The 23,537-nt window shown below is 53.8% G+C and overlaps 2 protein-coding genes across 2 annotated transcripts; one reads left to right on the plus strand and one right to left on the minus strand.

The window, feature by feature from the left end:
• Window positions 1-660: 660 nt before the first annotated feature.
• SGCA (sarcoglycan alpha) lies at window positions 661-14,015 on the minus strand. Its single transcript, XM_041000967.1, has 9 exons — window positions 13,907-14,015; window positions 8,882-9,016; window positions 8,639-8,793; window positions 8,372-8,444; window positions 7,790-7,988; window positions 7,253-7,415; window positions 6,091-6,299; window positions 5,813-5,839; window positions 661-853 (listed from the first exon to the last, which is right to left on the minus strand). The coding sequence occupies exons 1-9, from the start codon at window positions 14,013-14,015 to the stop codon at window positions 673-675; spliced, it is 1,251 nt and encodes a 416-aa protein (XP_040856901.1). The 3' UTR covers window positions 661-672.
• On the plus strand, window positions 4,658-5,271 carry LOC121170249 (spermatid-specific linker histone H1-like protein). The gene has a single exon (XM_041001292.1). It carries the CDS (start codon window positions 4,663-4,665, stop codon window positions 5,194-5,196), a length of 534 nt encoding a protein of 177 aa, XP_040857226.1. The 5' UTR covers window positions 4,658-4,662; the 3' UTR covers window positions 5,197-5,271.
• Window positions 14,016-23,537: the final 9,522 nt, after the last annotated feature.

Below are 23,537 nucleotides of genomic sequence, written 5' to 3' on the forward strand. Positions count from 1 at the left end.
ACTGACCTAACACACAGAGGATGTCTCCTTCCAAGGCAACTGGTCAGCTCCAGACACAACCTCCCAGATATCTGCCTCTGGTGAACGAAGCAGAGGCAGACCTGCCAAGTTCCAACCCGTGCTGTATCCCTCATTGTCCCTAGACCTTGGTCTATGAGGAGAGATGACCCCAGCTATTCCTTTGCTGCCAGGTGCATATGAAGGCTGTAAGTGGCAGCCCCTCCCCCGTTCTTCTTTCAGAGGACAGCTGAAAGCCCTGCTGGGTCCTGGAGTAGGGAGACCAGAGGAGAAGGTACAGGGCACCACAGATGAGCAGCTGTTTATTCTGTCGGTTCTCACCCCTCTCCATCCCCCACACACCCCACTGGCTCAGAGCATGAAGTCTAGCTGGTCCAGGAGCCGGAAGCAGCAGGTGGGATGTGGTCATCATTGGTCTCTGGTTGCAAAGAAAAAAAGAAGATCCAGCCAAGACTAGAACTGAAAGCAGTACAGAGGCAGCAGAAGGGAGGTGTGAACGAGCTGGACCCCAGCCCTCCTACTGTCCCACCTCTGCGTGGGACTGAGTGGTACAGCCCTGGCATACCCCATTACCTGCCCAGCCTTGAGATGGAGGCCCCCTTGGTCCCAGAAATAAGACTGGCCCTACCCCGCATGACCCACCTGTCTGGGTTCTCAGTGCTGGTCCAGGATGAGGGGCACCTGGGCACTGTCCACGCGTGGGGCTATCCGCTCGCCCGTACGCACATTGAACATGGGCAGGGTGGAGAGCGGCCGGGGCACCTCGCGGCGGGCCGCCATCTGCCGCAGCTCCTCCGTGTTCTCATGGATGGTGCAGTGGTGAACCATCTGGATGCTGGCAGCACAGGGCAGGGGTGGTGGTCAGCGGGGAGCCAGTCCTGCAGGACCCCAGGCTTGCACTGCCTCAGAGTCAGCCCCTGCTCTACTTCTCCCACTCCACCCCCAACCCCTGGCAGCTCCACGTGGGAGCGGAGAACAAACTTGTTGTTTGGCACCTGCCTGGTGCGGTGCGTGGAGGCATGGGCTCTGCATGCAGACGGCCTCAAACTGCCCACTCACTCTGTGCCCCAGCTTCCTACACACACACACACACATACACACACTCGCACACTCATCCCTAGCAAATCTGCCTTCCCCTCCCACCTCCACTTACTTCCCTACCACTGTTCAGACCACTTCCCTGTGCACAGTCAACCTGTGCCGGCTCATCCCGTGCATGCCTCCTCAGGCTGCTCTTTAAGCTCCGGCTCCCTCCCAAACCCAGCCCAACCTGCCCTCTCCCCCGCAAATGACCACCTCCCAACACCAGAGCTGACCCCCATCTCAGTTCCAGACAAGCTGACACCCCAGCAGCACTGGGGTCTGAAAAGCCTTCACTGGCTCTAGCTTCAAGGCTTCCTCTGCAAGCTCAGCCTCGTTCTCAGCAACCTTCTCATAGCCTTACGTGAGCCCTGAGGGGCAGGGAGGGTTCCGCAACAGTTAAACACTTGGGCTTGCTTTGCGTTTTACTTCAGGTTGCATGGCTGTGTAACTTTGGGAAAATTACTTAACCTCTCTGTGCTTTGGTTTCCTCAGATGTAAACAGCGACATGAGTCAAGTGAGTTAACAAATGAAAAGCAGGTGGCACATCCGTCACTCAGCCTTACAGCAAGCAGTAGCTGCTACTACAGGAAGCCTCCAGTTGCTGTTGCCATCATCACTGTTATTTCATCATAACCAGAGCACTGATTAATCTGGTCTTTACTCAACAGGTGTTTCCCCAGCCCTTTTAAACAGAAGTATTTGCCTGCCTGGTCTGGTGACATTTGTCCAGGCTACACCGAGGTGACATCAGACAGTATAGAGTTTCCATTACAAAAAAACAAAAATCAGTTTTCTTCCAGGCTCCAGGCAGGGCTGAAGGGGCCCCACCTGCCACTCTTCGTTAAAATCAGAGCTCTCCCCACCCTCCTGTCCAGCTAGAGGCCTTCCAGCTGAAGGCCAGAGCCCAGAAGTCTGCAGCTCCCCACTGAGCGCCACGCGCCCCCTGGGGGCCATGGCGGGAAGCGCGGGAGACACCGTCGGAGGCCAGGGGGAGGGTCAAGATGAGCTCTCCAGTCTGGAATTTGGCAAGCAGAGCAGTTCAAAAACACAAGTTTCCATTCCTAGACAAAGGGGACACTGGAGTAGAGAGAGCACAAAGCGTGGGCGGAGGCTGAAATGGAGAGCGCCAGCAGGTGCTGTCTCCATCCCCACCCTGCTGGCCCTGGGGCCCGGAAGGGGCTGAGTCAATGGGCTCCTTCTCCACCCCCAGCCCCACAGCTGGGTCTCATTACTCTGGCAACAACACACAGGTGCAAAATCTTCTGGAGATGATTTTCTAGAGCAAGGGGAGAAGCCAGACCCCATCATGACCTGCAGCCCTCACACACCCACACAGCCATCCCTCACAAGCACATTGGCCCCAAGACTCACCCATTCCAGCTCTACCTCCCACACACTGAGTTGCCTTCTCTGCCCTGGCCCCGCCTCCCTCGCCCCTACAGACACAGGAGGAGTGGTTGGGGCTTGGAGGGGTATTTATGACCGATACCGCCTGACACAGGTGCCTAGCCAGGCAACAGAATCACAGGGTGTGGACAACTTGAAAAATGAAAGACACTGAAGCAGCAAAGATGTGGGGATTTGTAACAGTAAATCAACACAAAACGCAGAGCAGGGAAGGCTGCTACCACAAGCAGTAAAACTGGTTATCGATTCCAATGGCGGAAAAAAGCACATTTTCCTGCACTATCTGGGCTTCACAAAATTGAGCCAGGGAGGTCAGAGGGGGTGAGCGAGGACACGGTTCCAAGACAGTGTCCCCCACCGCAGTATAATAATTGATCCACTTTGGCACAACCTTCAAACTGGGGAGAGGGGGTACAAAATCCTGCATGTGAAATATACATGGGGATCACTGATCTCGATGGGGGATCTACAAAATAAAAATGGAAATAGAAAATAAACATAGGAGTGGACCTCACCATTCAAGGCACTAAGCTACCTGGGACATCCACACCCTTTATGGGAGTGCCAGTTCAAGTCCCAACTTCTCTGTGTCTCGCCCACCTCCCTGGAGGCAGTGGCTAATCACCCATTGTTTGAGTCCCTGCCACCCACATGGGAGATCTGGATGGAATCTTCAGCCTGGCCCAGTCCAGCTGTTGTCGGTGATTGAGAAGTGAACCAGCAATGAAACAGAAGATTCTCTCTCTCTCTCTCATTCTCTCTTTCTCTCCCCACTTTCAAATAAATATAAAGAGCCTTTAAAAATAAACAAAAAGTGGGCCTGGCGGCATGGCCTAGCAGCTCAAGTCCTCGCCTTGAACGCGCCAGGGTCCCATATGGGCGCTGGTTCTAATCCAGGCAGCTACACTTCCCATCCAGCTCCCTGCTTGTGGCCTGGAAACTAGCCTGTTGAGCTAAGGCACCAGCTCCTACTTTTTGTTTACTTATTTTTAAAAGATTTATTTTATTTTCATTACAAAGTCAGATATACAGAGTGGAGGAGAGACAAAGAGAAAGATCTTCCTTCCAATGATTCACTCCCCAAGTGAGCACAACAGCTGGTGCTGTGCCAATCTGAAACCAGGAGCTAGGAGCCTCTCCCAGGTCTCCCACACGGGTGCAGGGTCCCAAGGGTTTGGGCCATCCTAGACTGCTTTCCCAGGCCACAAGCAGGGAGCTGGATGGGAAGTGGAGCTGCCTGGATTAGAACCGGCACCCATATGGGATCCTGGCACGTTCAAAGTGAGGACTTTAGCTGCTAGGCCATGCCAACAGGCCCAAAACAAAATTTTTAATGGGACTCAGAATATCTTGCAATTGGTTGCACCTGGGCCCAGCATGATACCCTATTGGCTAAATCCTCACCTTGCTTGTACCAGGATCCCATATGAGCGCTGGTTTGTAGCCCAACTGCTCCACTTCCCTTCCAGCTCCCTGCTTGTGGCCTGGGAAAGCAGTCGAGGACAGCCCAGAGCCTTGGGACACTGCACCCGCATAGGAGACTCAGAAGCTGCTGGCTCCTGGCTTTGGATCGGTTCAGCTCCAGCCAATGCAGCCACATGGGGAGTGAACCAGCGGGTGGAAGATTTTTCCCTTTGTCTTTCCCTCTCTCTGTAAATCTGACTTTCCAATAAAAATAATTTTTTTTAAAAAATGAGTTGCACCTGCAGGTATACACACACACACATACACAGACACACATATGTGAGCACACCCTTCTAGGCTCCATGGTCACAACCCTCTCAGTAAGTCAGATGCCCACAGCCACCTAGCATCCCAGGTTGGCCCCTCCCAGGAGGGAACAATGACCCACTGTGACCCCTGCAGGATTCTGGTGGCTTCACAATGTCTGCCTGAGGTCACCACAGAGATCACCTGACTGTCCCCCTGCACTGCTGGCACAAGTCTGCTGGGGCCAGCTGGGGTTGCTCATCTGTGGTCCTCCCTCTAGCTGTCCACAGAAAGCCGCGGGCTGGAGCTCCACAAGGAAGCCTCGGAGGGCAGCAGCAGCTGGGACCCCCCTTACCCACCCACCAAGGAGCAGCCCCAGGAGACTTCCAGCCGCCACCCTGGAGGTCCTTTCGCCTAACTCCCCTCACGAAGCCAGGGAAGAGATGCAGAAAGACACATCTCCGCTGCCACCCTCTGCACCCTTGGTCTCAAACATCAGCCTGGGTGAAAACCAGCAGGCCAGCACATCGGGGCTCACCAACAATGAGCCAGGGTCTCGCAGCCACCCCAAAGTCCAGCGGAAGCCCAGCATGTCCAAGGTGATCCTGGGGTTTCTTGCCAACAAGGGGCGTCGCAGTCGCGTGTCCCAGGTTGCCCTGAAGAAGGCGCTGGCTGCCACAGGCTACGACATGACCCGCAACACGTGGCGCTTCAAGCTCGCACTCAACAAGCTGATGGACAAGGGGTTGCTCAAGCAGGTGACCGGCAAGGGTACCACGGGCTCCTTCCGCTTGAGCAGGAAGCAAGCCTCCAAGTTCAAGCTCAAGACCAAGAGAGGACAGAAGCAGAAAAAGTCTGGGCAGCGCCGGGCTGGGCGCCGTCAGGCTAGACAGAGCGTGTCACCACTAGACTCCACAGAGGGCCGAAAGCGGCCTTTCAAAGGAGTTCGCAAGGTGGCCAAACGCAGCCACAATTGATGAGCCAGGCCAGGCCAGCGAGCTGGGGGTGCCTGGCCCACCTTAGGCTCAGTGCAGCGAGAATAAAAGGAGCCTAAATTATTTCATAACTGTCTCCTGGAGTCTTTGGGGTTTGAGGGAGCAGGAAAGGCCAGAGAGGAGGAGGGATTAGGCAGGAAAGATAGGAGAGGCTTGGCAAGACAAAGAGTGTCATGGTCTGGGGTAAGGTGAGCCAAATGGGGTGTACCTGTGGACCTCTGCCAGCCTGACCACTGCCTCCAGGTGGAAACACTGAGGCTGGGAAGGACCAAACAAGAGCAAGGCGGAACCTGGCCTGCAGCCCTGGGTGTCTGACATATGGTGGGAATGAGTAGGAGGAGTACCTTTGGGGAATCTCTTGGGTCTCATCATACATCTCCCCCAAGGTGGGAGCAAGTCCCCTTCCCCATCCTCAACCAACCACAAAACAGCAAGAATGGGCAAGCCATTGGCACTACACCTAATCAGCCCAGGGCTGGGGTTTGGTGGTGCCCAGTGACTCCTGTCATTCCCAGGGAAATCTGCTCTGCCTATAGACTTAGGAGGAGGAGCATCCTAGGGGGGCTCCCCCACCCAGCACCCAGTTTTCCCTACTCACTCAGAGGTGGCCAGGTCTCTCTTCAGCCTGCAGAATAACAAGGGACATGTTAGTGGGGCTGGAGACTTTGTTCCTAGGGGTCCCCAGGGTTCGGGTGTCTGAGGTTGCTCACCATTATCCACCCCCTTCTCCTGGTGCCAGGCCGGGCTGGACTGCAGCTCCTGCTGCCCGGAAAAGGGGCCCTCAGCCCCTTTCTAGCTGAGAACCCCACTCCTTGAGCCAAGAGCCACAAAGTCTGTGGCTTATGAGCACCAGTGGGTGCCCTCCCCAACACTCACCGCCCCTCCCGCCGGCAGCACATGACATAGGCCAGCAGCAGTGTGAGCAGCAGGGCCACCAGCAGGGGCACCAGCAGCGTGACCAAGGCGTCGGTCAGGAAATCCCGGGCCGTGGCCTCGGTGGGCGGGCAGAAGAACGGGTCATGTTCCAGGATCCCATCGCCCGGGGTGGGCACCTCATCTGCAGGCTCTGGCACCGACTTGTCCACCTGCACAGAGAGCCAGGGCTGACCCAGGGAATGGTCGCTCCTGGACACAGTGACCCCAGAGGAGAGAGCCTCGCCCATTGTGCTGAGCAACCATAGCTGCCTGCCTGCCTTCCTCAAGGAGCCAGGGGATAAATGCTAGGAGAGGCAGGACAACACAGATGTTAGCGCACAGCTCTGAGGTTCGAATCACAACTCCAGCCAGTGCTTGGCTGATGATTGGCCTTTAAGTGCCTCAGTTTCCTCAGCTGCAAAGTCAGAACAATGACAGCACTGCCTGTCCCTATGAGTGACAGCGGGACATGATGTAATTGGACAGTGCCAGCATGTAGCGTTGGCCTCCAGCTGTGTGACCCCAAGCGAGTTCCTACTACATCTACACTGGCCAACCCACAGGAAGAGCGCACACAGCTTCCTGCCCAAGTGGGGCAGGATTCAAACGACACCCTGCCCCCAGCTCCACGTTCCCAAGTGGAGAGAGCAGCTTTGGTTTACAATATGGAGAGCTATCTGCTCTTCATGGCAGACAAGTATGTTAGGTGGCACTAGATAGGTGACAAGTCAGAGGGGAGCAGACTGGGCTGTGGCACAAAAGGCTCCCCCTCGGGATGGGAGAGGAAGAGAACTAGCTTCTGGGGACAATAGAGTTGGGACAAGGACCTGGAGATCCCATGAGAGGATTGTGGGCTCTGTCGTCCTCTTGTGGCGCAATGTGGAACTTCAGTGTGTGTGTGAGCGCCCGTGCGCGTAATAGAGATGAGGCAAGGAGGAAGGCAAAGGGAGAGTAATAAAGCTAGCTCACAAGACTGAGACAAGACAGAGATATACAGAGGTACAGGCTGGAGAGCTCAGACATGGAAGCAGGAAGAGGTGGGAGAGTGAGTGGGTGAGGTCAGGGATTGTGATGGGTACCCTTCCTGCCACACCCCAGGAGCCAGGCCCAGGTCCTTCCTTACCAGGGACACATTGCACCAGTCAATGCGAAAGTGAGGTGCCAAGGAGTCGTAGCAGGAGAGAAGTGGAGGCTGGCCCCGGGCACAGCGGGCATGGCTGTCAGGGGACGCAACCATCTTCAGGCAGGTGGAGAAGGGAGAGACAGAGCCCACCTTGATGTACACCCTGGGCCCAAACAGAAGCCATGGTTAGCCGGGAGGGAGGCAGGGCATGGGGTCCCATCCTGCTGGGCAGTTCCAGACTGATCCAAAGATGGGTTCCTGCACTCTAAGATGGTCCCAGCCCACCAGGAACATCCTCTGGTGGGTGGAATGTTTACATTCTCATGGGACACCAAGATGCAGAATTCAGAGCAAGTAGGGTTGGGGCCCAGGAAGCACGAGAGGATGATAAGGTTGTGGCCAGAGAATGATGAAGCAGAGATAAATGCTGACACCCTGTGGGCACCCAATGGTATGCCAAATCCACCTGCAACCTAGGGAGCCTCCTGTCCTATGCCCACCACCCAGACAAGAGGCAAGCCTGGGTCATACCCTTACCCTTCCTTTTGACCTCCGATGGGCAGGGGGACACGGCCCCCACGATCCAAAGCCGAAGTGACATTGATCAGTTTGAGCTCCCCAGGCTGCCAGAGACCTGCCAAGGCAGCCAGGAAGTGGCTGGCAGGTGTCGAAGGCAGCACCTCCTCCACATCATGACTGCGTACCAGCAACTCAGCTTGGTAGGGCAGTGGGGGGCCTGGGGAAGCCGGGATGGGAGCACCTCAGACTGTGCCATTCCCAGCTACCCTTAGCCCCAGATCTTCCCCCAACTTCACCCAGCTCCTCCTCCCCACCTCCATGTCCAAGGTCCTTGCTCAGCACCCACAGCCTCTGTGCCCTGCAAAGGCCTGTCCAGGTATGTGTACAGAGCAGCCCAGGAAAAAACTCCAGCACTGACTATCCACCAGTGCTCACTACCACAAACTGGAGGGGAACCCCTTCTCCCAAGACACCCTGTTCCCCACTTCCATCCCCAGGTCTCTACCTTCCACAGCACTCCTTCCCTTTCCAGGGGAGAACCCCACCCCACCCCCCCCGAATGTGGTGAGTGGGCAGGCAGCAGGGCTGGACGGCAGGTACCTTCTGGGTCCCGGATTAGCAGTGTTAGCCTCTGCAGGGCGGTGTCGAAGGTGTTGCGGTTGTAGGCTGTGACCTGGGGACAGGTGGGGAAGATGGCTGAGGGGTAAGGTGAAGCGGGATGTGGCATAGCTGGGAACTGAGGACCTGGACTAGTGACATGTAAATGAGATGCAAATGAAGGCAAGTAAAACCCCCACTCTGGGCTGGCAGGGCTCTGTGTTAGGAAGGAAGTTCCCAAGGGTCCTCCCAGCCCCATCCCACAAGCACCTCGATGACCTGACGCCCCAGATCCTCTGGAGTAGCAACGCCGTAGAGAAAGCCAGGGTGGTGCGGGCTGCGCTGGGTGTAGCGGAGCCACCGAGGCAGGTCTGGGTGTCCTTGGAGGTGGGCATGGTAGGTGACGGGGATGGTGGATGGGACAGCTGGTGGGACAAGCAGAAGGCATTGGGGCATGGCAGGAACCAGGTTCAGGGGCAGCCCAGCCACCCCCTATCACCAGGTTCCCCTCACCGTGCTCTGGGAGGCTCAGGAAGGTCGCAGGCTCCAAGGTATGCACAAAGAAACGGCCCACCAGTGGGTACAGGCTGGTCCGCTGGGCCTCGGTGGCCCCCAGCTCTGCCAGACAACCTGCAAGGACCCCAGGAGCTTCAGACACACACACACACAGCACCCTCCAGTCTTCCAGCCTTTCCCCCTCAGCTCCCAGGAAAAGAACCCCCATGAGTCCTCATGGGAGGACACGCCCTCCTGGCCCCCAACAACCTTTCCACCCCTTCTCTTGATGGGGTTACAGCGGGCAGGGGCTGATGTGAGACCAGGAGGTCTGTGCTTATTTCGTGTGTGCATGTGTCATATGTGAGCATGTTCCGGGTACTTAGAACAAAACCTGGACAGAGAAGATGCCTTTAAGGACTGGGAGCCATCCTGAGACCCAGCACCCCCACCTGCCCTCCCAAACAAACACAGCCTCTTAGGCTGCCATAGAGACAGCAACAGGGCCCTGTCCCTTTACTACCCCCCTTTCCTCTTCAGGCCAAATTTAGCCTGAGCTCCGTAGAGCAGAGCCCCAGCCTGCCCTGTTAAAGGGCCCATGTCCCATGGGTTTGCACTTCAAGGTGCACCCCGGGGGCCCTAGGACATCTGCAGTCCTCAGCACACCCAGCCCCCACACTCCAGCTCCTAGCCTCCCACCCTCGCAGCTCCTGCTGGCTGAGCAGGAACCCCAAAGTCCCTGGGGCTCTACCGCACCCTCAGTCCCCTCCCCAGAGGCCCTATCTACTTCAGCACATCACCCCTAATTCCAAACCTCCTCCCAGGCCTCCCTTCCCTCCCCACCCAGGAGGCCCCGACTTGCCCACAAGGAGAGCGAGCCAGAGGAACGCCGCCATGGCTGGCCAGGCAGCTGGCCCGATGAGTGACAGAGACAGGGGCAGGAGGAGGGGTGAGGAAGGAGGGAGGAGCAGGGAGGTGTCCCAGAGCAATTGGGTCTGCCCTCCCTGCCCAGAGCAGACCCAACTGGGCTTCCTTTCCAGCCCAGTGCAGGCCCAAAGTCGGTGTGGACATTGTCCTCTGCCACAACATCCCTCCAGCCATCTCACAACACTGCATTTTCTAAACCATCTCAGTCGTCTCATGACCCATCGCCCTTGACTTCCAAACTCTACCCCTGCTGGCAGCTCTCAGGGCCTTCTACCTGATCATCCTTTCCAGAAGCCCCACACATACTCCCCCTCACATATACCTGGCTCCCCGCCCCAGTCCCTAGGTTCCTGTCCAGCCCTGGTCAGCTCCTTCCTGGTTTGGTGGGTTCTCTTAAGCTGTCCCTGGACCTGCAGTCCACCACTACCTGCCTTCCTCCAGCTGGCAAGTCCCACTCGCCTTTCTAGACCACGCACAGGGCGCCCCAGCTCTTGGACCCCCTGCCTACTCTTAAGCCAGCAGATGGCCCTCACCCCACACTACACAGCACTCACACTGCTCTGATCTGGTGATGTTAGTGTCTCCCCTCCCCTGGACTAAATGGGCCGTGTGACAGTTTCCTTACTGATAAAAGCTGACTGCCCACCCCCCCCCCCGCCCAGCCCTTTGTCTCCAGACCAGCCACATAGAGACAGGAAATAGACGGTGGAGATGTCATGCAGCTGTGGAGCGATCACAGCTGGGCTGTTCCATGACACAGATACTACTGCTGGCCCATTTACAGATGGTGAGACTGATGCACGCATGGGGGTATCACCTCTCCAAGGCCGCTTGTAACCAGTGGATGGCAGGTGCTTAGCCAAGTGCCTGACAGAAAATGACAGCCAGGGCTGTGCTGGAGTCCAGCTCCAGCTGAGTTCGGAACTCGCGAAGGGTGAGTGGATGAGGCGCAAAGAGGAAAGAAAGAAAGACGGACGACTAGGATTTCATGATCATAATGGACAATGCATAAAAGCTGTCCGCTTTATTTATACAAAATCAGTCAAACTCTGGCTCAGACTTTTTACATCATGGTCAAGTTGGGAAATTCTAAGGATAATTCTGCCATTAGTTTTATCTAGAAACAATAGAAGTTCCTGCTACAATTCTTATCCTACAACTCAATCTTGTATCACAAAGAAAAGGGGAATCTAAAGAATGAGGAAAGAATGAAACCCTAAATATAGGTCCCTTGATTAGCATAAGGTCGATGGGGACAGCCAAGACAGTAGGAATAATAGAAGGTCCTTTTGCAAGACATCAGTATTGACATTAACCTCCAAGCTCACGTTGAGTGAGAGGCCAGCCTCACAGTAGCAAACAATGCCTGGATGGATTAAAATTCTTTCGCAGGGTGGTCCGGTGTCCATGCAAAAGAAGGTGGAGCTACATTCAGGTGATGTCCACTGGGCAGGCGGACCCTGCCAAACAGCGGGAAGTTCCTTGCGGCCCTGCCTGCAATGGAACAATACTCTTCACACCTTCGTGCCCCCCACATCTACTGCACGAACCCCAACAGGGCTGGACTTGTCTGAGACACTGCCCCAGCACTGGGTCCTGTCTCTGCCAAGGACCTTGGTCCAGGTGTGAAGAAGACAGATGGTGGGGGTGCCCATCTCTCTCCTGCCTCCCACTCACAGCAAGCAGCGAGGCTGTGTCCCCAGGGATCCAGGGCTGCCAAGGTTCCAAACCCGTGGTGTTAGAGTGAGCATCCCATCAGGCCTCCAGACAAACAGTGCTGCTGCCTCCCCCGAGCTCCACCTCCCTCCCTGCCACCACAAGTCCCGGGAACTGTCCTGGGTAACCCTGCAGAGTGGGCAGGTGATGCAGTCCTTGGCTTTTTCTCCCTTGAATCCCACCTGACTGCCCCATGGGTTCCTACAGAGCCACCAGACTCCAAAGTCAGCATGTGGGCATGTGTTTGTCCCAGAATCACCTTGGCATCCCTCCGCCTTCCCAGAAATGGAGAAAGAGAGAGGAAAAAAAGGGTCTGGTGGCTGAGGGAGAGTCAGAGGGCGGAGATGCTAGAGCCAGGCAGCCCTGCAGGCCTCAGTCCCGGAGCTTCTGCACATGACCCCTCACTCCCTCCTGCTGCTGCCCCTGCTATTTTTGGAGCCACCAGCTTACACCCTCTGCTGTCTTAAGGTGGCAGTGCCTGAGCCCAATGTGACCGGTACCCACTGGGACCGGCCTGCCTTAACCACAGCATTTTCCTTCTTCACCCTATTCAAGGGGAAGAGTCAGTCCCAGGAGCCAATTGGAAATCTCCAAAAAGCCTCCCCAGACTTGGGGCAGCAGGACATCCCCTCCACCACCACTCCCACCTACCAGCTGTCTGGACACCAACCTGCTACTTGATACCTAGCACCCTGAGGTCTGCTGGGGTCCATCAGTGGGCAGGAGAAGTAGGTCACAACAGGGTCTTTAGGCTTCTGGTTCTGAAACAGGTGTTTTTGTTTGTTTGATGGTTTCAGATTTATTTATTTATTATTTGTATTGGAAAGGCAGGTATACAGAGAGGAGGAGATTTGAAGAAAAAGATTTTCTGTCCACTGATTCACTCCCCATCTGGCTGCAATGGTCAGAGCTGAGCCGATCTGAAGCCAGGAGCCAGGAATTCCCTCTTCCAGGCTTCCACATGGATGCAGGGTCCCAAGGCTTTGGGCCGTCCTCCACTGCCTTCCCAGGCTACAAGCAGGAAGTTGGATGGAAAGTGGAGCAGCCAATGAGGGGGGCAGGGCAGACAGGAATCACACCTGTGATCTTATGGGATCCTGGCTCATGCAAGGAAAAGTTCGCCACTAGGCTACCCAGTGGAGCCCTGAAATAGGTTTTTGAAGTCCACAGAATAGCCAATAAAGAGTCTCCCTGTCCAGGAAACACCTCCTGTCTTCCCCCTCCCGATTTCCCTACTCCCTCCTGTCCAATTTCCTGTCAGTGTTCCAGTGTGTGTTTCCAAAAAGATAATGACTCAACATGATCACATAACAACCAATGATTAAGATAATAGTTCCTTAACATCCAACTTCCAGTGTAAATTTCCAGTTACTCATAAATGTCCCTCGTTGTCATGTGTTTGTGCGATCTGAAGCCCATGAGTGTACCCACTGGATCTGATGGACAGATCTTTCAGAAAGCTTTACACCACGGTTCAAATCCTTTTGTTTCTCTTCTTCTCTCCTTTTCTCCTCTGCCTGGCTTCCTCCCCTCCTCTTCCTCTCCCTCTTTTCTTCCTCGGGGAAGGAACCAGCTCAGGTGTGCTGTGGCTTTTCCACAGATGCTAACTGCATCTCCATGGTGTTCTTTAACTCCTCCCATTAATTATTCCCTCCTATCAATCCTGCTTGGATCCAGAGGCACGACCAGTCTCCGACTCAACTTTGGAGGGCCAGGTCACTTCATGGATGGTAGGGTCCTTCCATCTGGAGGCACAGCTTGGCGTCGCTGTGGTCTTGGCAGTGCCACAGCCTTAGCCATCAGGGTTTGTTTTTATTTTTATTTTTATTTTCCAAATGGTGGCCAAATGTGAGTACACCTTCCTAATTAGCTGGACACAAAGCCCTGATATCCTACTTTGGTTCCTGAGAGGTGAGGTCCAGACATGAACGGCAGAATAAATACTTGATTCTTTCCCAGTTTCGAAAAAGTAAGTTGACTCAGTGCAAGGTGGGGCTGGGAATGCGGCGCCCAACGAGCTTTTGTAGGAGCAGAATCAGTAGGAATGTAGGGCTTAAGCACAGCTGGTGGCTCCCTGCATTGGGGTGTCACACCCTCGCTTCCCTCTCAGCCTGCACTTCCTCTGTACCTGCGGCGCCGCCCCCTGCAGCTGTCTCCGGGCTGTCAGCCCCTGGACCCCTAAAAGTCATCCCTCTGTGCCTTTGTCCCCATCTCTGCGCATGCCAGCGAAGGAAAGCGTCAGTCCCCCCAAATCTCTCTGAAATGTCTCCCCCGCGATCTTGCTCTCCTTCCCCTGCACCTAAAACGGAGCATTCACTCTTGTCGTAGGGGACAAAGGAAAGGGTTTCTCGGCGTCAGCGTCCCAGCTGCGACGCAGACTCCGCCCACTTCACCACCCGCCCCCGTCGTCGCCTCGGCGACCCCAGCGCCACAACAAAGGGTGCGACGCGCTCGGACCGCCACCAGAGGGCGCGATCGCCAGCCCCAGCGGGACCCGCGCATGCGCCATGTTGGGGAGGAGCGGGGCGGGACGCGCGTCACCGTGCGTGCGTGCGGGAGCGCGGCCCTCGGAGTGGGCGACGGAAGGCCACGGTCGGCTTCCGTCGGCCGGTGGCCGAGAAGGGCGGCTCTGCCCTGTGGAATAGGCGATCTGCATGCAGGCGTAGGCCGCGCGTAGTGGACTCTTCCCCGCCGCTGTCCCGGCCCCTGCTTGAATTTAGGACATTAGCGTTTTCCCAGTTTCACCCTTCTGCCATTTGGGGCACCCAAGACACCCCCGCCCACGCCGTGTCCCTCGTGGACTCACGCCCCAACAGGGCCTCTTCAAGTCTCTGCCTGCCAAGGCCGTTAAGCAGAAGTTGGAGAACGTCAAGGAACATTCGTGGCCTAAATTTAATTTCAGAAGGAAGAAGCCGGGATAAGCCTAGGTGCCTCAGCCCATTCACTCGCACCCCGGAGCTGTTTCCACCAGACACTCCCTGTCTGTCTGTGGGGACCTGAAGATCAATGGGAGTAATGGGAGAAGAAGTGCTTTGTGAACGGGAAGGCTCTGGAAAAAGCCAAGGGCCTGTTATTTATTTATACCAGGGCAAAGCCAGAGTGGCCCAGGCCTAAAGCCAAGCTGAGAAGTCGCTGCCCGCGAGGCATCTCTAGGAGCTGATGTGGCTACTGAGAAAAGTCCAGGGATTGTACAGGGGCCATCAGATGAGTGAGTTTAGCAAAGATAGCTGGATAAAACGTTCAACCCCAGGACACAACCCAACAGCACTTCCATAGGCTAGTAATAATTTATTAGGAATTATGGCCTCTTGGGCCTGGCGTAGTTGCCTAGTGGCTAAAATCCTCACCTTGCGTCCGCTGCTATATATGAGCACCAGTTCTAATACTGGCGGCCCCACTTCCCATTCAACTCCCTGCTTGTGGCCTGGGAAAGCAGTCGACAGCCCAAAGCCTTGGGACCCTGCACCCATGTGGGAGACCTGAAAGAAGCTCCAACCATCCTGGCTTCAGATTGGCTCAGCTTGGGCCATTGCAGTCTCTTGGGGAGTGAATCAACAGATGGAAAATCTTCTTCTCTGTCTCTCCTCCTCTCTGTATATCTGACTTTCCAATGAAAATAAATCTTTTTTTTTAAAGCATTAAAAAAAGAAAGTATGGCCTCTTTATAAAAAAAATACTGTAAGAGATGTACAGAACCTAGAAAGAAACTTACAAAGATGTATTTAAGATATAAACACATGTTTATCAAAGGTTCTACAAGGCATGGGATGGTTCAAAGATACCCAATGTTTAGGGCTGAGAAGATTGTCGTGAAGGCACTTCTGTCCATGGTGATTTGTTGGGAAAACGCGTGTCCAGTGAGTATTCCGATGGGATCTTTCACATAACTAAGCAACTCTGAAAAAGAGTAAGAAGGGAGATTCCCAAACAGATAGCAAGGCTTCCATGAAAGGGACAGTAATTAAAACAATTTGGGATGGGTGTCAGCCTAGACAAAGGGACCTGTAAAAGGCTCAGCCCCAGGTCTAAGCAGATGTGGGAATCTGATTTATGCTGACCGTGGCCTTGCAAATCAGTGAGAGAGGGGAGATCATTCAAGACAGATCGTTGGGACCATGGGCTTTGCACGCGGAAACTCCCCCACCGTGCGCTAAGTATTAATTCCAGATGAATTCAAGACCCAACAGGGAACAACACAATTTTAAGAGAATTAGGATCCAGCAGGAGGAAAAGGGATTGGTACATGCAAGGAGCACAACTCACCCAGGACTGACAGATTTCATTATGGTATTTCCCAAATGAACACGCTGTCATAAACCAATTTGAAATATAAGCAACAACTTGGGTGGCAAAGCTGGCAACATATAAAGCAGATGAGAGGTTAATGATCAGAGGACAGGAGGACCTCACAGGGACCAGCATGGAGAAAGCAGGGCCCTTCACCACTGCAAGTGACAGCCTCTCCTCTCTTCCCTGAACACAAAACCCTGATGGGATTCGGTGGTTGAGTTTCGTAGGAGGCTGGGCTTTCCCTTGCCCCATCAGGTAGGATTAGTCTAACTATAACAATGATCATTTTGGTCCTCTGGTCACTGATGGGTGCAGATGTGGGCAAGTTTGCAGTGCTTGTCCCTCTCCCCTAGGGAGAGGTGGGCTCCAGGATGGAAACTCTGCTCAAATCTTTGTGCCCACTTAGGGAATGAACTAGCAGGTAGAAGGTCTTTCTGTCTCTCCTTCCCTATGTAAATAAGTAAATCTTTAAAAATAAATTAATTTTTAAAATGTTTAAAGTTTAAAATAAAAGAGAACTCACAATTTTCTTCTGTCCATGGACATGATCTCCATGAGACAGCTGGGGCTGAAGGGCCCCAGGGACCACAAGGGCCAAGTCCCAGAGGTAGGCCAATGCAGATGAAAAGAATACAGCCCAGTGGAGTCTGTGCATCAGCCTACCCTGGGGCTTCTTGTGATGTGAAATGGGATTTTCTTGTTGCTCGAACCACATCTACTTGTGTCCTCTGATTTTTCTGTCACTGGCAGGAAAAGCTCCAAAGGGCAGGCAAGGATACAGCACACATGAGGTGTCCAGAGGAACCCCAGATGGCTGATGGACACTTGGCTTAAGAAGGAACGGATGGCAGTTTCCTGTGAGATTCCACTTCCCAGCCAGTGGATTGGCAGAAAGAGCAAATGTTGGCAAGGATGTGATCCACAGAATGTCTTGTACTGACACAGGTGGTGAGAGGGTGAATTGGTTCAGTTGCTACGAAGATTAGCTGTTTTTGCAAGGCTGATCATGTGCAACATGAACTTGCCTACTCAGAGAAGGGTTTAGGAGCTGCTGCTATAGGATTAGCAGATAAAACCATAGCTGTGATGCCAGCATCCCTCATGGGCTGCTCCATTTCCAATCCAACTCCCTATTAATGCATCTGGGAAAAGCAGCAGAGAATGGGCCAAGTGCTTGGGGCCTTACCAACAATGTGGGAGACTGGGATGAAGCTTCTGGCTTTGGATCGGCTCAGCTCCAACCATCTTGGCCGCTCAGAGGGTGAATGAACGGATGAAAGATCTTTCTCTCTGTCTCTACTCCTCTCTGTATATCTGACTTTCCAATACAAATAAATAAGGGGGCCCGGTGCGATGGTCTAGCGGCTCAAGTCCTCACCTTGAACATGCTGGGATCTCATATGGGTGCTGGTTCTAATCCTAGTGACCCCACTTCCCATCCAGCTCCCTGCTTGTGGCCTGGGAAAGCAGTTGAGGACGGCTTGTGGCCTTGGGACCTTGCACCCACATGGGAGACCTGGAGGAAGTTCCTGGCTGCTGGCTTCGGATTGACGCAGCACCAGCCATTGAGGTCACTTGGAGAGTGAATCATCAGACAAAAGATCTTCCTCTCTGTCTCTCCTCCTCTCTGTATATCTGACTTTGCAACAAAAAATAAAAATAATTATTTAAAAATATAAAAATGGGTTCAGAGAAAAGTCCATGTATTGCTTATAATAGCAAAACATGGAAACAACCTAAATGCCCATCAATAGAGGAATGAGTCAATAATTTATAACTTACTCATGTGATAAAATAAACCTAAGTTCACAAGGACAAGCTACAGTTCTTAACAGTGTGACTCTGTCATGAAAACACACCAAGTGGGGAAAAGACACACAATTGTGCATGTCACATGACAGTTGTTACATAACTTTTCAAAATACTACTACATTTATGAATGCTTCACTATGTCGGGGAAATATGAAGTTCTGGGCTGTGCTTTATGAGGGAAAAAAAAAACATTCTGACACAATCCACCACACAGATGAACTAGGAAGACAATATGTTAAGTGAAGTACACCAATCGCATCAGAACAAACACTACCTGAGTCCACTGACGCCCCAGGCCCTAACCTAGCCAGATCCTTAGAGATCAGAGGGTGGCGGTTGCTAAGGGGCGGGCAAAGGGGAACTCAGAGCTACATTGCTATGGAGTTGCAGTTTTGAAAGAGGAAAGAACAGTTCTGGAAACAGATGGTGATGACTGCACAACACGGTTAGGATGCTGAATGCCAACAGCCTGTCTGTCCACATCAAAGGGCTTGAAGGAGCAGCGATGTTAGGTGCCCCAATGAGGTGGCTGCCTGGCATGCTTACATCCCATGTCAGAGGGTCTGGGTTTGAGTCCCAGCCTCTGCTTCTAATTGCATCTTGCTGCAGACTGCACTTTCTGGGAGGCAGCAGGAGTTGAGTCCTTTCCTACTTACCTGGAAGAGCCGGTTGAGTCCAGGCTCCTGGACCTGGGTCCAATCTTGCTTGGTGTAGGTATTTGGTAAGATCTCTGTCTCTCTTTAGATGTACAATTTCAGATAGACAGACTTAAATGGTTGTAGCAGTGAAATTCAGATACATTTGATCTGCTACATTGAACAAAATAATGCAAAAAAAAAAAAGCCAAGGAGTTAGAGAGGAGTGTTGCGAATGTGTGAGAACAACACATCTGGGTACAAAGAAAAAAGGTCCTCGCTCAAATACAAACATTCTTGTTCTTGTGTGTGGGAAAACCTGAAGAAAAACGACCCAGGACTGGCACTGGTAAATTCCATTTGTTCCCTGACTCTCTGAAGTGGCAGGCATTCTCACCCCACCCCCATCACTGAGCTGAATGTGGGAGACTAGAAAGTTAGAGTCAGGCAGACTGGACCTGTGTTGCGTACCAGGCTAGCCTGGCAGAAGCTGGCTATGCCAGTGGGGATGGGGAAGGGAGGGGTAACATACTCCTTCCTGTGGCTGTCAGTCAGCCCCATCTCACCGCCACGAGCCCCAGAGGGCAGAGGAAAACGATAAACTGTCAAAGCAAACCTGTGTATTCTAAGCAGGCAGAGCTTCAAATACATTGATGATAAAATACATGCCCAATCTCCCCCTCCACCACCACTTTTTTTTTTTTTTTTTTTACCTCCCTGCCTAAATCTGAAGCTCCCACAAGCTACGGCTGTCTGTGTTGCAAAATACATATTTACAGGCCCTCTAAGCCCAGCTAAATATAGGCTTTCTTTTAAAGAAACTGATGATTTGGAGAAATCTTTCCTCTGTCCCCTTCCTCCTCCCGCAGTGTGTGTCCCAAACACACACACACACACACACACACACACACACACACACACACACACACACAGCGCACAGGGCCCTTCCTCCCTCTGTCTCTCTCCCCACACTCCAGAGGGATCTGGACTTGCCAAGCAGCATGGGAGTGAAGTACAGTGACTAGAAGAAAGGCAGACAACATAGAGAAACAGGCAATTGGGCCTGTTCTGGCAATGGGAGGAAACCCCCTGCCACTACCACAGGACTTCTCCCCCCGCAGGTGCAGAGGGAAACTCAAGGCCCCAAGAGTCAGGAATGACAAATCCTTTGGAAGGTCACCTTCAGGCTAAGAAAGATCCTGAAAAAGAGTTGGAGGAGCTGCAAGGAGGTGCTTATGCTAGGGTACTTCAAACAGTGCATGGATACACTCAACATGATAAGATCAGGTTTGTTTTAGTGCGTGGGGGGGGAGGGGAATGTTTTACATCTATGCGTTCTTTTTCCCATAATACATATTTTCTCTGAATTTTCTGAAGGCCTCTGGTATTTTTGAATGACACATAATGTGCATTAATAGGGAACAAGGCGGGGCCAGTTTTGTGGCTCTTCCTGCTGCTCTGCTTCCAATCCAGCTTCCTGCTAATGCATCTAGGAAGGTAGCGGAAGGTGGTTCCATTACCTGACGCCCTGCCTTCCATGTAGGAGGCCAGGATGGGGTTCATGGCTGCTGGCATTGGCATGGTCCAGATCTGGCTGCTGCACCACCTGGGGAGTAAATTGGTAGATAGGTAGAGGATCTGTCTCTCTCCTTCTCTGGCACTATGTTTTTCAAATAAATATTTTTCTCTTTTAAAAGGCAGTAAGAGGGGCCCAGTTTGGTAGTCTAGTGGTAAAATGTTTGTCTTGTGTAAGTTGAGATCTCATATAGGTGCCAGTTCATGTCTATCCAGCACCCTGTTGAGGCCTGGGAAAACAGTCAAGGATGTTCCCGCAAAGGCTTGGGACCCTGCATCCACATGGGAGACCCATAAGAGGCTCCTGGCTCCTGGCTTTGGATCGGCTCAACTTGAGCCATTGCGGCCATTTGGGGAGTGAACCAGCATCAGTATCTGTATCTCCTTCTCTCTGTAAAATCTGCCTTTCCAATAAAAATAAATAAATAAATCTTTAAGAGACACTTTGAAATACAAACAGGTATATTCCCTCTCAGCTACACCTTTCGAGGGATGGATAAACACACGCGGCCATCTCCGGAGATACGCATGTGCCCTCAACTGACAGCTCCTTCTTTGTGCCCTGTACACTTGGAGCATCCTGACGTTGCTGTGTTTGCCCCAGCTTACAGATGTCAGAACTTGCACAAGTCCTTTTGGCAGGAAGTAGCAGATTGCAAACTTAAAAATGGTATAGTCTCCAAGCTCTGTTCCACATACACAGTGGGACTTCCAGGGTCGCCTGGGGCTTTGGGAGACACCCAGACATTCAGATTGAATTTTTTGAGAAAACTAAGGCTTAGAGAGAGGAAATGACTAGTTCAAGGTCACCCAGTAAGTGGGTGGAGCTAAGGCTGCATTTGGACCTCAAGAATCCTAGCCTGGTCTCTTTCCTCCAAAATAGGGTATGCCATTGCTCGGCCTTCCTCATTCCCCTCAAAGTTGCTAAAGGCCCCTCCAACACAGGAGTCCTGGAGTGGAGTTTCCTGCCTGTGAGGGTACACTCACACTCTTTGTGCCAGTCTGGTCCCCAGCGGAGGGTTTGGGGTGGGATGGGGAAGGAAAAGCCATGGAACCACTGGCTCACTCTAAAATATTTGAAGGGCAGGGCCCAGACTAGCCTCAACTCAAGTGGCAGCGGCCAAGGGAAAAACCCACGCTCAGAGAGCTGCCTCAAGGCCCCAGGGCTGCCAGCTTTGGCATTCAGCCCAGGCTGAGTCCAGGGCGCCCAGGGCTTGGGGCTTATCATCACCCATCAGGCCTCTCCCCACCTTCATCACCTTCTTTGCAGTTACAAACTGGTGTTTAAAACTAGCAAGCCTCCAGGGACTGCTTCCAAGTGCATCTTCCCAGAGGGCCCCCCTCAGAAGTGGAAGGTGTGGGAAAACAGGGAGGAGCTTCGCAAGCAGGGGAGTTGGAAGCCAATTATCTCTGCCTGAGACAGCCTCCACAGCTTGCGGCCTGGGAACCGCTCATGGCCTAGGTTTGTCCACTCAGTGCACAGAGAGGGTGAGTGACTTCTCCAAGGTCACCCAGCCAGGAAGCCAAGGAACCCAGGGTTGAGCCCTGCGCCCTCCTAGGCTGGAGCCAATAGGACTTGCAGGCAACTTGGCCACGCAGGTCTCCTCTACAAGGACAGAGCAGAGATGGTCAAATGACCCTGGGGACCCCAGGGGACAGATGAGGAGGGCAGCCTGGGAAAAAGAAGCTGGGGTCTTCAGTTTGGACCTGGCCCCTCTTCTTCCAGGCAGCTAGGAGGGGGATGAAGATGACCACCCAGTTTGCTACCCATCTGACCCTGCTGACCCTGGGGATAGAGAACTGCTAAAGCACTTAGGGTTGAAGGAAAGCTTCTGCGAGATTTTTGGCTGGGGTTGTTACTCATGCAACCCAGAGAGTAAAAATTTCACACATTAGCCCCAGGCACTTCACATCTGGGCTTCTACCCACAGCTGACTATCCCAAGGCCCTTAAAGGGCTTTATCCTTGGAAGTTATCCTACTTTCCTCCAAGCAGCTGCAGGAGATACTGGGAGTAGGGGGTGTCCCGGGGCCTCTGGCACCTCATCCCACCTTCCTAAACTGGGGGCTGTGCCCACCTGGCCAACAGCGTGGGCACAGACCCCTTGGGCTGGGACTAGCTGCCATGACTCACCACTAAGGGTGTGGGAGATTCTGGGGAGAACAGCCAGGGGCCTGCACCCTCCTCCAGTCAGCACAGGAGCTTCTGAGGACGTGGCCCAAACTTGGAACCCAGAGTTGGGGAGATTCCGGACTTGTAGCTGGGGGTGGATGGGGTGTGTGTGTGTGTGTGTGTGTGTGTGTGTGTGTGATGCTGCAGGGAGTGGCTTCTGGGGAAGTCCCAACCTTGAAAATCCAGGTCTCAAAGGTGGTTTCTGAAAGGGATCCTCTAGGAAGGCCTGGGAAGCCAAGGGTCTGAGGGAGGTTCGCCACTCTGTACTACCCCTAAGTGCCAAACTGGGGAGGGGGAAGTGCAGGTGGCATGGGAAAGCCAGAGGTCTGGGTTCATTTCTGGCCACAGCTCTGAGCCCACATCTTCCCTCCCCCTCAGCACCAGCCCTGGGATCCGGGCCCGTGGTTCCTGGCTCCTCCCCAGCCCAACATTCAGGGTTCCCAGGCGGCTTTCCCCACTTCCCATCCCCCCCCCCCATGCTAGAGAGAGCTCTGGCACAGGAACCCAGAACTGGTTAAGAGCCCACAAGACCCACACACAGACACTCCTACAGAGCAGGCAGGGCCCCAGCCCTGGCAGGCCGGGGGCTCCAGAGTGGGAGATCAGGATGAGGAGGAAGAGGATGGAGGGGAAGAGGGCGGGGGAGGAGGCAGAGGCAGGAAGGCCCAAGATGCAGGAAGCAGCTGGGAGAGGGGGGGAGGCTTTGTGCCTGAGTTGTTCTCTGGGTCCTAGGATCCACCCTGTTTCTCAGTTCCTGGGCTCTGTGGAATGGGGTGGTGCTTCTGGATCTGTCCAGAGGGTAGACTTGGACGGCCAGGACCCAAGCATTGGGCCTGGCATATAGGGCAGCCCCAGGCCCCTTGGTCTGAGTGTGGCAGCATTGGGGGTGGGGGGGAGGGCGGGAGCATGACAGCAGCTCTCTGGGTCACTTGGTGCAGGGGTAGGGGGGAAGCTGTAGGTCTACCCCTTGGCACACACTGGCCAGGATCCTTTAAATCAGAGACTCAAGTTAGAGCTGTCACTGGGGAAACTTTGGCTCCAGGCCTCCAAATTCCTCCCTACAAACCCTTTCTTCCTCTGTGGGCAGCTGCAGTGGCCTGCTGGGGGCCTGGAGCTGGATCTCCTCCCCGCCTTTCTGAACAGCCTGGGGTGCACAGCTGGCTGCTCTCCAGAGGCTCTCAAAGGGCAAAGGGCAGCCTGGGCAGCCCCCTGACGTTTGGCTGAGGGGGAACTGCCTCCTGTTCGCATTCCCCACCCCCACCTTCTAGAGTCACAAAAGGAGGGCAATGCTGGGTCCAAGTTTGACACCTTCAAGGGCCCCGGGGGAGGGTGTTCAAATGCAGATTCCTGGGCCCTGCCATTGCAATTTCCCTGATTCAGGCGATTGGGGCAAGGGCCTGGAAATCTGTATTTTTTGCCCAGGGCATCCTCCCAAGTTTAGGGCCTTGAAGCTCACCACGGAGCTCCACAGGCCGAGGGAAGTGATTGGCTCCCGCCCCTGGCCACCTCCCCCCACCGCGCCCTGCCCTTCAGGTCTAGGGAGGAGA

The sequence above is a fragment of the Ochotona curzoniae genome, unplaced genomic scaffold (assembly GCF_017591425.1).
Source record: "Ochotona curzoniae isolate NIBS_2020 unplaced genomic scaffold, NIBS_Ocur_1.0 scaffold_2453, whole genome shotgun sequence".
In the NCBI taxonomy this organism is placed as follows: domain Eukaryota; kingdom Metazoa; phylum Chordata; class Mammalia; order Lagomorpha; family Ochotonidae; genus Ochotona; species Ochotona curzoniae.

Excerpts from the sequence above, each read along its gene's own strand:
- LOC121170249 (XM_041001292.1), top strand. The coding sequence starts at position 4,663 with ATGCAGAAAGACACATCTCCGCTGCCACCCTCTGCACCCTTGGTCTCA.
- SGCA (XM_041000967.1), bottom strand. The coding sequence starts at position 14,015 with ATGGCGCATGCGCGGGTCCCGCTGGGGCTGGCGATCGCGCCCTCTGGT. Across the intron at positions 9,017-13,906 it reads TCGCCGAGGCGACGACGGGG|CTCCTGGGGTCCTTGCAGGT; the intron begins GCGGGTGGTGAA and ends GTGTGTCTGAAG. Across the intron at positions 6,300-7,252 it reads ACTGGTGCAATGTGTCCCTG|GTGGACAAGTCGGTGCCAGA; the intron begins GTAAGGAAGGAC and ends CTCTCTGTGCAG.